Consider the following 15,781-nt stretch of genomic DNA (forward strand, 5'->3'; position numbering starts at 1 on the left):
TTTCTCAAGTCGCACGTCACTCGGTAGCCTGATATAGACCTGAGACAAAGGCGTGGATGAAACCTGAGCTCGTCAGCCTTCTTTTTGTTGCTATGACGACAGCAGCCGTTTGTAGCGTGTCTGTGAGGGGGAAAAAAACAAAAAAACAAAACAACAACAAAAAAAATCAACAAAAAGGCTCAGAGGACCCGTAGCGACAACCTACGTAACCTGGCGACAGCAAATATTGATACAATCGAGTTGTTTAGATGGGGGCGTGAAATGAGCTGATTACAAATCCTCCCTCAACACTCCTGCTCTCCTCCCGCCCACTAATTCCTGTCCGTCTCCGTCCTGTGTGGCCTTTTCACAGCGTGCGACGAGACGTTGTTCAGGGTGTGTTGTTGCTGGCAGGGGTAGAAGCAGGTTGAGCAGGTTGTTGCCTGAATGCTGCTCTGTCGGGTCCTCCTCCCTCTCCCTCTCTCCCTCTCTCTCTCTCTCTCCAGGCCCAATGCTGATTCACTCTCTCATATTGGCAGCTCAGTGAAGAGATTTTGTGGCCTGTGCACCTGTTCTCATCTGATACAGCCCCAGAATAAGGTAAGGATTTACCCAGACAGGATTTATGGCTCATTTTTCCCAGGAACTGTGCGAAGCTGTAAAGTAGATGGATGAACTTCTCTCTAAACACATTTGAGTCACTGTTATATTTTAAGTGAAAAAAAAGGGAAAAAACAAATCACAATCTCTTCGTTTTAGAGAGACATTCTACTTTACGATCAGGTTTATATCTGACATCTATTAAATGAGGGTAAAATGTGCACAGCTTGCCGTTGCTGGCTGGATTCTAGAAGAGTTCTCACTTCTGAAACAGTGAAAACAGAGGAAGCGTGAAAGTAGAAAGAGTTGCTGGTTGCTGAAGCGTCACAAGACGAGGTAACACACATACTACAGAGCCTTATATAAGATGTGAACCCTGCAGCACCCTGGGACATAGATCATTAATTTCAGTAAAATAGAAATGATACAGCACTCAAATACAGGTAAATCCAGTATTGTTTTAAATAAAAATATACAGCACTCATGGCAAAAAGACGTCTGGAGTGTACGTTTTTACGTTAAAATGTTATATATATATATATATATATATAAACAAAACTGAGCCGAACGCACCACTCAGACATGACGGTCCGCCTCGGTTTTACATGATGACATAACTGGCTCATTATTGACATCATCACATGCAAATATATGAAGGTTGTATTAGGAATAAACCCTGAAATGAGATGGCTCACTTACCTGAATGCCAGTAGCATGAGGTGGAAATACAAGTACTCAAAGATTGCTGTAATACTGGTTGATTCAATGTATTCAGGTATTTTCAAGCCAAACAGCTCATGAGCTAAGTTGTTATTCATCCTTAAAAAAAGGGACGTAACGAAGTAAAAATATGATCATGAAGCTGCCAACACTGCAGGTCCAGCAGAAGCAGAGACTTTTTTTTTTCATTTTACTTTTGTAAATGTCAGATTTTCGGCGATAAAAAGTATATAATTGAAAACGTAACCTTAATCTTTCAGCAACAGCAGACAAATGAAAAAAAAATCTTGTAATGATAAAAGATAATTCAAAAATGAATAATTAATCATAACATATATTATAAAATGAAGAATAATTAATAAACGTATCCCTCAGCTGTGCCTTTGACACGCCCAGCCTCCTGAAGAAGCTGTAGACGACGAAAATGATACCTAACGACATGATGGGAAAATTATGGAATACATTGGTTATGTATTCTATAATTTTCTGAGCTCAATTACATCACTCCACCTATCACTTGGAGAGGTGTGTTCAGGGCCCTTTACAACTGCAGAAACCTTCCCTGTTCCTCTTTAGATTTTCCTACATTTTAAAGGCAATAAAAGAAGCTCCAAATCTAAAATAACCGGCCCTCTACAGTAAATATTTCCACTTTTCCATCATTGTCATTATCACAGTCTGTATTGTATTCCATCCTGGATTATACAATTTGAAACAATTGGACAACTGCTAACCTCCTCGAGTCCAAAATGTGAGAAAGTGGCCGACCTCCCTGATGCAGTGGTGCCTTCCCTCCTCTTTCCTTGTCTGAATAACCTCCTCTGGACGTGAGAAAACCACGGAGAAAAGCTGAATTGTATTAACCTTCCTCTGATATCTCTGGAGATTTGTTTGCTAGTTCCAATTATTTCATCGCTCTTCTTCAAAGTGGGGTGTCCTAATCCCAGGCGTACCCTTCCTCACAGTGTTTTAAGACACGAGCTGGTGGTGTAACCACAGTTGTTTTTCAGTGCAGAATGATACTGTAAAGTCATGTGTCCTTGGCTTAAACTAAAGTAAGGCAAGGTTTTCAAACTATTTAAGGACACCTTCTCCATCGAGCTCCCCCAAAGTATAAATGCCTGCAGGTAGTTTGGTGTTGTACCATTAACCAGAAGAAAAACATCAATGGTTAATCAATGAGGCATTTCTCAGCTCTGAAGTCGCCTTAATAAAGTGCAACTCTGAACTTCAGAGCGGGGACATAACAGCAATTTAGAGCCTGAATGTCAGGTAACTAGCGTCTATACGAGCAGCGTGGGAGAGTGTTTGCACTGTGTGCATTTCTGTGTTTGTGTGTTGATGCGAGACTGCAAAGTCGTGGCTGACGGAGCCGCTGAGGTGGTTTCTGGTTCGGACTCTGACAAGACCAGTAAAGAGGGAAATCTCTCCACCAGGGTCAGAGGTGAAGCTCTCAGCTTGTCTAAGAGGCACGTTAGTGGGACGCTGACGCCCAAGAAGGACACATAGCAGTGGTGGAGCCTCTGCTGTGACCTGCAGCTTTAAACAGACCAGGAAACAAACAAACATACATACATGCATACACACATACACATGTCAATGCGTAAGTAGTGGAAGACTTATGTAAAATTGAATTATTTAAATTATTTTTAATCCTGATAATAATAAATGGTCACCGTATTAATGTCATCACCCTTTGTAAACCTGAGAACCATGTAATTGTCCTGACAGTACATTAACATTTGAAATTAGTGAAATTAAATGCGAAAAATCAGTGTAATTTATAGTCAAATTATGGACAATTTACTGAGAAACAGCTGACCAGAGGTATAATATTACAGTTCCCACAAAACACCTGCCTGTCACCAAAACAGTCGGTGTCAGAGACGTAGGGGATGATGATGATGATGATGATGGTGATGATGATGATGATGATGATGATGATGATGATGATGATGACAGGATGTAAATGTCATGCAAAATTATCCAGCGCTCTTGCAAAACTGCCACCTGAAACCAAAACTAACTGGATCAACTGTCAAGAATGTAACAAAATGCGGGGCTTCTTTAGACGCCCTCAGGGTACGTGAGCGCAAACGTGGCTGCACAGATTAACGCCAGGAAATAGAATTCCATGTTTGAACAATTTTATCTTTTATAAGTGCAAAAGAAGAATTTGAAAGGTATGTAAGACTATGGATATCAACTTTTTGAAAGAGCATTCAGAGTACAGTTTTTTTTTTTTCTCCAAATCTCTGCAGGCCACAACACTACACACTCTAGACTGCTGTGCATAGACTGTACAAGCACTGATCATAACACAAATCAGTTCAAAGCAACCGATCAACAAAGTCGGGCCCGGCGAGGGTTCCCTGTCATCATCTGTGTATAGGAGTGAAGCTGAGGAGAGGACGCACCGCTCACAGGGCGTCCATGTAAAGTCACACTGTCAAAAAGTGTTAAACTGGGGTAACTTGCTGTGTAACATCTCAGAAATTCACCATCGAACTGTTGATGTAGCAGCCAGAGATGTCATATCATGTTCAAGATGTTGTGGCCTGTGCTCAGCGTACCATCAAGTACACATTTTGTGAAAAGACTGGAGGTGGGATGGGATTAGGCGTTCAAGGATTTTCCCTGAGACTCGTGTCAGTGCAGCTGACCTGCTCTGTTAAAGCAGGGGATTTTCAGCTTCTGGAAAATGGAACAAACAGAGATGACTAGATGCACATGGAGTCTTTGTGTGAGGTCAAAGACAGTTTGATGGCTGATGGGCTTCCTCTTGAGAGAGAGACCAGAAAATAACAATAACGCTTTTAGTTTTCATTTAAATTCAGGATGCATTTATACACACACCTACCTTACATTTTAATAGGACTTTAATGTAAGGACTGGTAACCATAATTATATGAGGAGAGCTGTTTCCGTGAGGCACTTGCTTTGACTACATAGCTCTGTTTAATTGCGAAATACTATTGACATTTAATTTGTTTGACCCACATTGTTATCCAGGTTATCAATTGCCGTTTTCATGGTGCAAATATCAGGTGATGTGAACAGCTGCAGTGTATTGTTGTTATAATGTAGTGCTGGGGATGTGACAATAATAATGCAGTAAATACTGGAGACCTGTCCAGGGTGAACCTTGCCTCTCGCCTGAAGGCAGCTGGGATAGGCTCCAGCCCCCCTTCGCGACCCTTAACTGGATAAGGGGTAGAAAATGGATGGATGGATGGACTAAATACTGAAATAATTGAAAATATACTAAATAAAGATAATACTAAAAATAATTCAAAGCTTCCATTGTGTTACCTTGTCTTCGATAGCTGTAATTGCAATTGAAATGTCTCTCTTAAATGGGACATTATTCTGGTATCTGAGGGACTTCTTATTAATTTTTAGTTCTTCGGAACAGAACACAAGAAAACACTCTTGCTGCGCTTACTTGTTCACTCTTGAACTTGTGATTTGGGCTGGATTGTCAGTGTAATGTATCAGTTCCAGCTCTTGTTTTGCTGCGACGTCTTTACTTCCCTCTGTGTCATCTTCAGCTCTCTTTGGGGAAAAACTTGTAAAAGCTGCATGTGTATCATCTGAAAACTGATACACACGCAGTGCACCCTCCTATTGTTCAACTGTGAATCTGACCCAGCTCACCTTCTAGTGAATTGAAAGCAGCAATGTTTTGTATTTATTTTCAGGAATAAAAAGTGTCTCTTTTGTGTTGCAGAGTGAAAGCAAAGTGGAGAAATGGAACTTTATTTGAAAATCTCAACAGGCCTCCTCCTGCTTGTTCAGTTCTTTCACCTGGCATCACTGCAGGATGCAAACGACTCCCCGAAGCCCACTCCGGATCCAAGTTGGCTACGTGAACTAGTCAAGAATTCAGCTGGAGGTCAAAATGATGTAGCTGAGTTCTTTGATAATGGAACTGATGTGAATGGTATGGAGTCGAGCAACGATTACATCAGTGGGGTCGCATCAGGCTCCATGAGCATATTCAATGAGTACGATAACACGACCAGTCAAGAGAAGGGTGACGAGAAAACACCTGACGATCTGGCTGTCAATGAGTCTCCCACGTTCCCAAACGCTACAGTGGATCAGGAAGCTGGTGATTCCACAAACTCCAGCCAGATTGAAATCAACAAGACAGAGGAGGAGGAGGAGGGGGGAGTAAAGAACTCAACCGAGATTGATGAAAACTCAACAATGGCTTCTAAAAACTCCTCCAGCTTTCCACACGCTTCCAACCACACTGATTTCCCGTCAAACTTGGCTCCAGAGAGCAACGACACCAAAGAAATCCCTAAAACTCCAGATGAAGATACGGGTTCGACCAGCAACACAGAATCCACCAACGGAACGCTGGTGTTCACAGTAGCGCCAGAGATAAACAAAGAACCCACCACGCCTGAAAGCATAGACACCCTCCCTGAGACTGTCGCTGCGCCCAACACATCTGAGACCAACCAGACAGGCAAAGCTTCATCCACAGGGAACAACGCAGAGAGAGGTACTGCTGCAGGTTCAGGTGTCAGAGTATCTGTGTCCAGAAAAGGGCTTTGTTGTGTGTTCCAATGAGCATGGCATCACTTTCTAGATGGAAAGCAGGAAAAACTTTAAAGCCCTTCAGGCTGACTTTTGTAGAAATTTGATTGATGGTGGCAATAAGGCAACATTACAGTCACTTAATCCTTCGGCAGATCATTTTTAAGAGACTTAGTTTTAAAGTAACATTAGACTCATTACTCAAGAGCATATAGATCACCCCCCCCCCCCTCCCCACACACACACACACACACACACACACCTGTCCCACTTTTGCCTTCATCTATTCTCCCACAGGCAGGGGACAAATACTCCTTCTGTCAATGGGAGAGGGTTTGGGTTAGGGTTTCAGGTGCGATCCATGTGGCTACTCTGAATGAAGGGGCCTGTTACAGCCACCTTCTTAGCAGGACAATGAAACCCTTTTTGGTTGGAAAAAAAACAACTTGAGAGACGGCCAGGGACTGAGGTCAAAGATATGTGCTGCCTCCGCACGGGGGCGTGAGACTAGTCTTTGTTGTCCAGTGCAAAGTCAAAGTGAAATGGCTGGAAAAGGCTGCTTGTTATAGTGCAGATCTGTTTACTGCAACCTTGCTGAGATGGAAAACTAGAAATACAGAATAAAACACAAATCCTGGATGTTGACGGAGAGAAATGACAGCAGGAAATGAACAGGTGATGGAAATAAATAGTGGGAAAACAAACTGATAAAAACGAAAAAAGATACAGACAGCTGAAAGCTGTAAAGCAGTCAAATGAAAGCAGGAAGATTAACCCTAGACTGCAGCAGTGTAAACCAGTGTTGTGGAAGGTAACGTTGTCCTGCTCGGAGCTGTGGATTTCTGTTGGGCTGCAGTTGTTTATGTTCTGTAAATTGATACCAATACGGCAGCGCGGTAACCACCAACAGCTTTTCTCATCGAGATCCCTCCTTTATTTTCCACCACAACATCATAAGTTCCACCTAGTGTTACACCCCATCTGGTCCATGCCAAAACAATCACAGGTAGGAACCAAAGGTCTCTACCTAAAGGATACCAGACTGAGCAACTGAGATGTTATACAATACGTAAGAAATAACAAATTAAGTTGTGTAAGCAATCAAATGAATTATATCAGCATATCCCAGCAATGACCAATGCAAATAATTACCGCAACTTAAGAAACTGGAATAATCAAAGATAAGGACAATGTGTGAGTAATTAAGGATGACAGCAATATAAAATATTGCAGTTTTTCATGACCAAGTGGCTGTGTGAGGCTATTACACTGGGCTATATGCTAACAAACCGGCGCAACAATATGCAACCAAGGGCTGAAACACTACATGCAGCGTGATCAAAGTACCTTTATCAAGCTGAAATATCAGATTTGACTGTGCCACTGGATTATTGTGGTCATTAGTGGCAATTTGCTATACAATACGCTCCAAGCGCGAGCTCTTCCATCAGTAGGAGCAGACAGGAATGTTATCAAGCTTCTGAATAGTTTGACTTATAGGTGAAAATGCTTGTTGCAGAGGTCCATATACTGTCTGCCACACTCCTACAGAACCGGGAACATTTAATGTAGAAAATGTCTGTATCCACCTCTTTTGTCTCCTTAAAATATCAGTTTTTCAATCCCAGTTCTTGTTTCTTTGCCTCGTTGGCCATTTTAATGTTGTTTGCTAGCGGGCAGACTTAAGGGGCACCTTCATGCAATACAAAGACATTGATTTCGCTCTCTAGCTTAACACTTGTTAATCAGCACTAAAAAGAAATTACAGCAGTTTGCATGCATTATAAGACAAGTACCAGACGAACTGAAAAAGCGGTTCCATGATTGCACAAGAGGAAGAAGTCTCCAACGTCAGCAAGGCTTGTTTTTTTACTCTCAGGAGAACGTGAATGACTGTGGAATATTTTGTGTCAACGGCTTTCACTGGATCAGTGAAACCTTTGGCCTACTGATGGCAAGAAGTTTCAAGTTATTGCGTAAGATTAATGGTGAGTGTTTGGACCAAATTTGAATACCGTCCATCCAACAGCTGGTAAGATACTTCAGTGTGGACCAGCGTGGCGTATCGGCCTACAGTAGATCCATACCAACCAGCTCACAGGGCTTTACACCCGCAGGAATTGAGACGAGGGCATGGGCAGTTTTTCTGTTTATGCACTGAAATGTTAAATGAGTCCGTGTTAAACGTTAATGAGAAAATATAACATTACTTCATTTATTTCTTTTATTTATTATCACAGGGGACAGAGGGGTCACATTTGAACCTCTCATGCATCAGCAAAGCGATACTGCAACAAAAGTTTGAAGGCTTTTTAAAAAATTGTATTCATTATCAAGCAAAGTATAAAACCACTTATACAGCTTTAGAAAAGGACAAGAATGAAAATACACATCAAAAAGTGTTGCATTGATGGGCCGTTTTGGCCGCAGCTTCAGGGTAAATTGATCCTCGCCATTGATTTATTTGTGTGCCATTCTGGATAAATGCAGATGTAATATTTCTATTCAAGGCAATTCTGAAACCCTCAAAGAGTTTTTATTCTCCAAATACAAACAAAATAGCTTCCAACAGTCAGACATTGTGAAAAATGAACTTTATGCATTTTCACAGCAAAGCATATTAGCGCGGTTTTTTAATTTCGAAAAAGTTAGAACAAGTCCTGCTTGAGTAAATGCCCCTGTCAGATCGTCTCTTGTAACTTCACTAATGGATGCACTTTAATATGAGTCATGACTTGGCATCCATTCTCTCCTCATATTCACTGCTGTCATTATGTGAGAGCTCATGTAATAATGTCTGTGGGCAATAATTATATCATATATGGGTTCGTTTAATCTCATATTAGTAAGCTGTATCATAATAATATGGGAGGACAAATTCAGTCACCATCTTCAGATGAAGAGTGCTGCCTGCTGCCTTAAAATATTCAAATGCATTCAAGAAATTATCATGATTTTGGCATGTTAATTGCATTAATTATCACAGCATAAATTAGATAAATCTGCACAGCTGACTAATTGGGTTGCGTATCTATGCAGATTGCTGCTACTGGAAACACAATTTCAAAAGCGCATTTCAGCCATAATTACTGGGCAATTAACCCTCAAAGATGAATTGATATTTTGTTGTTGACAAATTCTTCATTATTCTCTCTCCTACGTTCCATTCCCTCATTAATGAAGGTTTGGCAGATTCGGATACTCAGCAGCGTAAGAGGCAGACAGCGTGGGGGGCTGTGCTGGGAACGGCGGTGGCGGTGGCCCTTGTGGGACTGGTGGCCTACATTATCCTGAAGAGGAACAACCAGAAGAATTTCTCACACAGGAAACTGGTGGAGGACTTCCCTCCAGGCCCAGGTACGTTGGATCTTAAAAGCTCATTGAGGTTTTTTTCTAATCACAGATAAAATTCTGCTCTCATTTGATCAAGATGTAATGGGGGCTGCTAAGTTGCGGCTAATAAGCTCCACTGGTGGCAAGTCTGGTTTGTGGGCGCTTATCAACTTAAAAAGTCAAAATAAAGTAACACTGTGCTAAATCTGATGCTAGTTACACAATGTTTCTCATTCACTAATTCAGCTGACATAAATGGAAACAATGTATCATGAGCAGAGATGCTTTGTCTGGTGTCAGGAAGGACTCAGGTGCAGGATAAGAGGAAGGAGGCAGGGAAATACTCATAATTCTTTACTGGAGGTTCAGGCAAGACAAAAATAGTCCGTTCCAAAATAATGGGAAAAAAAAATCCATATCAGACCAACCAGAAATACCATTATCGTATAGCAAAATCCAAGTGAGTGAACAGGCAGGGTCAGAACCACGCGAGCACAAGTGGCAGACAAGCAGTTTCAAATGGCTCGATATAAAGAGTTGAGCTACTCACTATGAATACCGAGGCTCCAGGTGTGGAAGCTACAGGGAAAGGTGGGCGTGGCAGACTCTTAGCAGGCTACAGGTGTGGAGGGGTGGTGGTGGTGGTGACCGGTTCTGAATGACAAGGACGAATGATCTTGGCAACGTCAGAGAGCGATCAGAAATCAGGGCTGATTCCTGACATGCTTAGCATTAAAACTGGAAACAGCTGGAAACTAGCGTCACTCAAAAATCACAACAGAAGTCAAATATGAGTTCATAGCCACTGGTAGGATTTGCCCGGTCTCATGCGAATAACAAATATTGTCGGGCGTTGACAGTGTTATCACTGTGTCGTTCTAAGTCACTTCGTCTCCCCTAACTTCAGTGTGTTATTTTCATTTTATAATCCAAATGGTTTCCTGGAATATGACACAGTGCTTTTTTTTGTCACCCTCCAAGACTGATCACCTTCGCTTGATATTATCCAGGATAACTTGTGTGGTCCTCCTCTGCTGACTGGACCTGGTAGTTAGTAAAATTCTGAAATCCCCAGAACATGCAGGCCTAAACATGACGTATGGGACCTGTTCCTGAAAGTGCTTCACGTGGAGATTTTCCCACTGGAGAGAGCCTATTAGCTGTTTCTCGTCACGAGGCTACGCTAAGCTAACAGGTTGCTGGTTGTAGCTTCATAGAGATGCTCAGAAGAGTTTCAGTTCAAACTCTCACTCCTAACTTTGTGAGGACAATCACAAAACTGAGCATCTAACCTGAGCATGAACCTGATTCTGATTCTAAACCCAAATCTTGACCTTGAGCAAATGATGTGCTGCAGTAACACAACCTCACCATGCCAAATAGGATCATGCACCACAACAATTTGTCTCATTCTTGCCATAAACCCAGAGGCACGCAACAACATTCTGACACTGTCAAAATTAAACTGTTATTTTTCCCAACAAACTTGTGTCATTAATCTACTCTCATCCTCTGCTGACATTACAATCAAACATGTAAACCCGCGCACCGACCCTTGTACTGCTTGAAGAGGGTTTCCAGCTCGCTAATGCTAATCGCTATTTGTACTTTTTTATGATACAGAATGTGAACGATATGCATTTTAAAGACTTTTGATTCCAAAGAAGATAAGCAGCCGTGAGTTGCTATGCTTCATTCATTCTCAAATGATAACCTTTGATACTCATTCAAGTCAAGCAAGTTAAACAAGTGCATCAATCACTGTAAATGCATCTGAGAAAGGCTTTTAAATGTGTACATCATCCAACAAGGTCAATCCTTAGAACCCTGCTTTGGATATGAAAAACAGGAAAGTACAAAGGGAGAGGGGGAAGAGCTATTTGTCCCTTTTAGCCCCTTCATTCCTTACCCATGTTATCCCTTGAAAGATCAACTCTGTTTGATTGAACTTATCTAAATGTCAGCCTGTCAAAGAATCTGTTGGGATATTTTTCTTTTTGTAAAACTGAAGCAAATCTTTCCCAGCAGACTCTCCACATTTGGCAACCCTACAGAAGTTGTTACTCGGTGGTTAGATGTAAGTCACTTCTCCGCGTGTCCACTTAGCCTCAGTCTGCCTTGTTTACTCTTACTTCAGTTAGGTGGAGTGATTCTCTATATTTTCCCTGAGTTACCTCAAAGTACTTGGGAGAAAAAGTGTGAACCTGTTGCAGGTGAGGACAGTCATGCGTGAGCGGGGGTTAAGATGCTTCACACTCGGACAGAGCTTTGCAATTTGGTTCCAGAGGAATTATACTGTAATATCAGGTACAGAACTGCTCTGTAATTATTGCAACGTGCTATTACATTGTCTAAATGGTGTCTAACCTTCTACCAAGGGGTTTGCACTGAGGTTGGGATGGTCACTGGTACCAGCAAACAGCACTTTGCAGCAAGAAATATGAAAGTCCTGTTTATAACACCGCGTCCCCTGACACAAACCCTTGCCAACGATGTTTTCTAACCCTAACTTGGTGTCTGTGCTTGAACCAGACCATAACTGCCATAACACATCATGAAATACATCATTGTAACAAGCTGATGTCATTCAGTATCAATAAATTAAAGTTTGTCTGAAACACAAATCAGTATTGTCTGCAGCTCAGAGCGCTGTGTTGATGAACCGGGGATTTTGTGGGTTGTAATTGTCATCATTTCCGTGGCGCTGACAAATAATTTTAACAGATGTCGTGCTACCGCCACATAATGTGATGTGAAGAGGTTGCGGTCCTTTCCTGTACTTCCATGAGATCATCTTGTCTGACTCTATTAGGCCTTTCCCACCGGCAAAGAACGGGTTCCACCGCCTTTTGTGAACTTCATTTTGAATTGCTTTTCAAATTCCAAAGCCCTTGATTGAGTTCTCAGCTGGAAGCAGACATTACTTTTTTGTCAGCCATGGCGACATTACGCCATCTTCTGACCAACTGGAGGTCCGCCAAGCGTCGGTCACCTATGTGTGAGCAAATGAAAGTGAAGAATCTTTGGTTTCAGTTGTTCTCGTCTGTACACGGGAGACTTAACTTTAGTTTACCCACCTCTTCTTAAGAGGACCCGTAGGTGCTCTGTGAGGATGTCCGACTCAGATGGTGTATTGTGAAACAACCACAATATTACACTATGGTTCCCTACAATGCACCCCCCCCCCCCCTCCACACACACACACGCACTTAAGCACAGCATAAGCGGTTAAGACATACAGTATCTCAGCCACGCTGTTTGTGTTGAGCGATTTGTTTCTCTTTGTGATATGACGATGGGAACAAAGTACACTTACAGTTCCAAGCTTCAACGAGAGGAATTACAGGGGGTCAGGATGAAATTTCCATACAAAGGATTAGAAACAAATTCATAGGATTTCCTCTCCTGTTTACTCTTGAGCCATGTTTTCATGTGGTTTTGGGTCTAAATGATTAATAAGAACACTTTGAATAATAAACGGAGCCCATCAGTGACAAAAAAAAAGCAGTTATTACTTTGAAGTGGATAATAGCCCCATGCAGCCGCCTCTTGGTTGCTGGTTAAAGCGTTCCCACTCAATATTGGAGCCATTCCAAATGTATTTATCCCTCAAAGACTTGGACCCCAAACTGCAGAGAAATAGAGAGCCAAAGAGAAGAGATATTTTTTAGGCTAACCTAGAAGCCAACGCACCCGTGGGTGTTTGAATTTTGTATTATTGCAGAAAATATTATTTTAGTGAATAAGCTCGGTGGTGAACAAAAGTTTATGAGACTTACATGTCTGACCTTTGCTTATGAACAAAGCTTTCACGATTTTTGAAGCATAAATGCAATTGTGAGACATGAAATGCCAACGTGAGGCTATGAATGAACTGAACCGCAGCCGCGTGACTTCTGCGTCTGCACAGCTTCTGTAGCGTCACGCTTCTTCGGCGTGACGACATTTCAAATGCTCGTCAACCTCTGTTGTCTCTTTAAGTCATGCAACCACGATTTTTAAGACGCATAAAGACCTTGAACTTCACTAATCAGTTATATACAATGGTGTTTTCTTGCAAATATAATCAAAATATCTTGTGCAAATATGAAACGCGCATCTTCTTTCTGGGATTTAACTGTTAAGACATTCAAAAATCCTGTTGATTTGAGACAAGGGAACCGAATGTTCAACTTTTCTCTGGGTTTTAGCGCTCATCACTGCACCACACAGGCTCCTTTTCTGTGTTTCAGGTTATGATCAGGAACATTACAAATGTTAACTTCCACCTTTCATGTTGCAGTTCTCAGATTGGATCACAACGAGCCGATGGACTTGAACTTTGGTGGTCCTGCTTTTTTCAACCCAGCACTGCAAGAAGACAACATCCAAATGAGCAACATTCCAGGACAGAACAAAAACTAAAGCTAAACCAAACTCCAAGACCAAACGTCGCGCACTCCCTTGGAAGAAAAGAGCTCTTTACTAGGATTTGATGGAGTACATCTGTCGTGGACTTTTGTAAATAAGACTGTTTAAATGTATGTTTTAGGGAAGAAAAATGTCAAAGGAATTTATTTGCTGCAAAACACCACAAATGCTACTTGAGTGAGAATGCGGATGTTGTGTGAAAATGAGAGGGCAGTGAAGTCCACTGGAACCGGCCAAAATGAGCCAGTGCGTGTTGCCAAGAGGAATTAATGAAGGATGATTACTAAATCTGTTCTGTTTGGTTTAATTTCACACTTTTTGGTGTGTGAACAGCATTAAAAAAAAAAAAAAAAAAAAGATAGAAATGAACAATTTTTTGGACCAAATGTACCCATCTAAAAGAAGCTGCCTGTGAAAAACAGACAAGCCAAGACCTCTGAGGCCTTTTCTACAGAATCAGAAGCCATAATGAACAACAACGTTATTCATACGAACAATAAAATGCCGGCGTGGAGTATTTCAGCTACTCCGCAGTCACAGCAAGCCTCTGAAAATTGAACCGTCAAACCAAAGAGTTTTATTTCGACACCAGCGCGGGGGAGGAGGCATGAGGCTGCTGTAGACGGAGGTTTTGGTATTCAGGAAGGGAGTTGTGTATATTTGGTCTTCGGATTACTCAGTAGCAACAACTATATCATTTATTACACTGCTTAAATCTTCTGACCTCTAGGTGTCCAAAGAGAGATTTGATTTTCTCCTGGAGACAGTGTGCACCTCAGAGGGTTACATAGTCTCACACCGGCTGCACACCTAGAACAAATCTCAAGTATGTATCAGTAAAAACTTTTTTATACTCTTCTTCATCTACTGAGTTTACTTGGCGACCTTCAGCAATCACTGTGATTGGTGACGAAGGGATTGCTATCTTTCTGAGCCTTTCAAAAAGGAAACCCAACAATATTCCCAAGTTAAATATTCTTGTCTGTATTACAAGAAGAAGAAAAAAGAAGCGTGATGAAAATAGATACGGATGATACATCTCCTCAACCCTCCCCTAGTGAAGCCCTGCTCTTGATCAATATGTGGCTTGATTATGATTGAAATGTGCCACAGCTCAGTCCAAACAGCCAACAGAAACTCATGTGGGAGTCTTTTTTTTCCAGGTTGTGGTCGGATCTGTTCTTTTCTTGGTTCTCATGTCCGAGAAGTCCTCTGTCTGACTGGGAATTGCATGTAAACACGTGCATCCTGCAGTCGTGAGCCGAGGCAGATGGGTAAGGGGGAGACTTTGGTTACCTCTGTTTATTAAATGATGCCATAATAAATATGCCTCCTCTCCATCTTCTAAGATTAGAAAGCTATCTATTTCGGTCTTTTGATTAGAGTCACTGGTTTTACAATCACGCTGGCTTAAACAGCTTTAATTTATTTAGCACACGGGAACAAACACAGTTTATTTAGCGTGGGGAACATATTTGGATAAGCAAAAGTTCCATTCATTCATGCCTATAAACTTTGTGGAGAGATTGTGCCTCTTTTAATTAAGCGCAACAATTTAGAATGAGGATGTTTGGCAGGAAATCAATCAACTGACACCACGTCCTTGATAAAAAACATGTACATATTTCATTAGAGGGTATAGAGAGGTTAATTTACACTTCCAGCTGAGCCAAATGAATTTGAATGAAATTAAATGATTGTTATCAACTGTCAAATGTATTATTGGCTAAATTCTAATTAATTTTTTTCAAGCTAACGTGCTGGAAATGAGTTAAAGTTAAAAATAGTATTCAACCCAAAACCATTGTCACTCTATGGGATGAGGCTGTAAAACAATAAAAATGATGCTTTATACCGGAGTCCTGCGATTTTCATTCCACTTGTGGCAGCTGAAGTTGAGAGCAGAGGGAGGAATGTGGCAAACGTGGCTCGAATGACCCTGTCGCAGTGGTATATGATTTATCATTCGATAAGTCAAGCTTTCTCTGCTCAGTGAGAGAACGGTATTTATTGTTATGTACATTTTTGGAGTTTGGATGCACTGACGTGAGTTAAAAGGTCAGCAAAGAGAAGCATAGTCTTTTAGGTTCTTGAAGTTGTAGCGTCTAGTGCCATCTAGCAGTCCAGTTGGAGGCTGCAGCTCCTCGCCCCTCCGCTTATTAGAAACATCCCTGGTAGCTATGAGGTC

General features: G+C 41.6%; 1 protein-coding gene across 1 annotated transcript; it reads left to right on the forward strand.

The window, feature by feature from the left end:
* Positions 1 to 203: 203 nt before the first annotated feature.
* Positions 204 to 15,445, forward strand: LOC147269057 (uncharacterized). Its single transcript, XM_086179200.1, has 4 exons — positions 204 to 579; positions 5,030 to 5,815; positions 9,034 to 9,207; positions 13,466 to 15,445. Exons 2-4 carry the CDS (start codon positions 5,050 to 5,052, stop codon positions 13,585 to 13,587), a joined length of 1,062 nt encoding a protein of 353 aa, XP_086035326.1. The 5' UTR covers positions 204 to 579; positions 5,030 to 5,049; the 3' UTR covers positions 13,588 to 15,445.
* Positions 15,446 to 15,781: the final 336 nt, after the last annotated feature.

This window comes from Aulostomus chinensis, chromosome 2 (assembly GCF_037954235.1).
Source record: "Aulostomus chinensis isolate RoL2024-O1b breed Wild chromosome 2, RoL_Achi_v1.0, whole genome shotgun sequence".
Taxonomy (NCBI): Eukaryota; Metazoa; Chordata; class Actinopteri; order Syngnathiformes; family Aulostomidae; genus Aulostomus; species Aulostomus chinensis.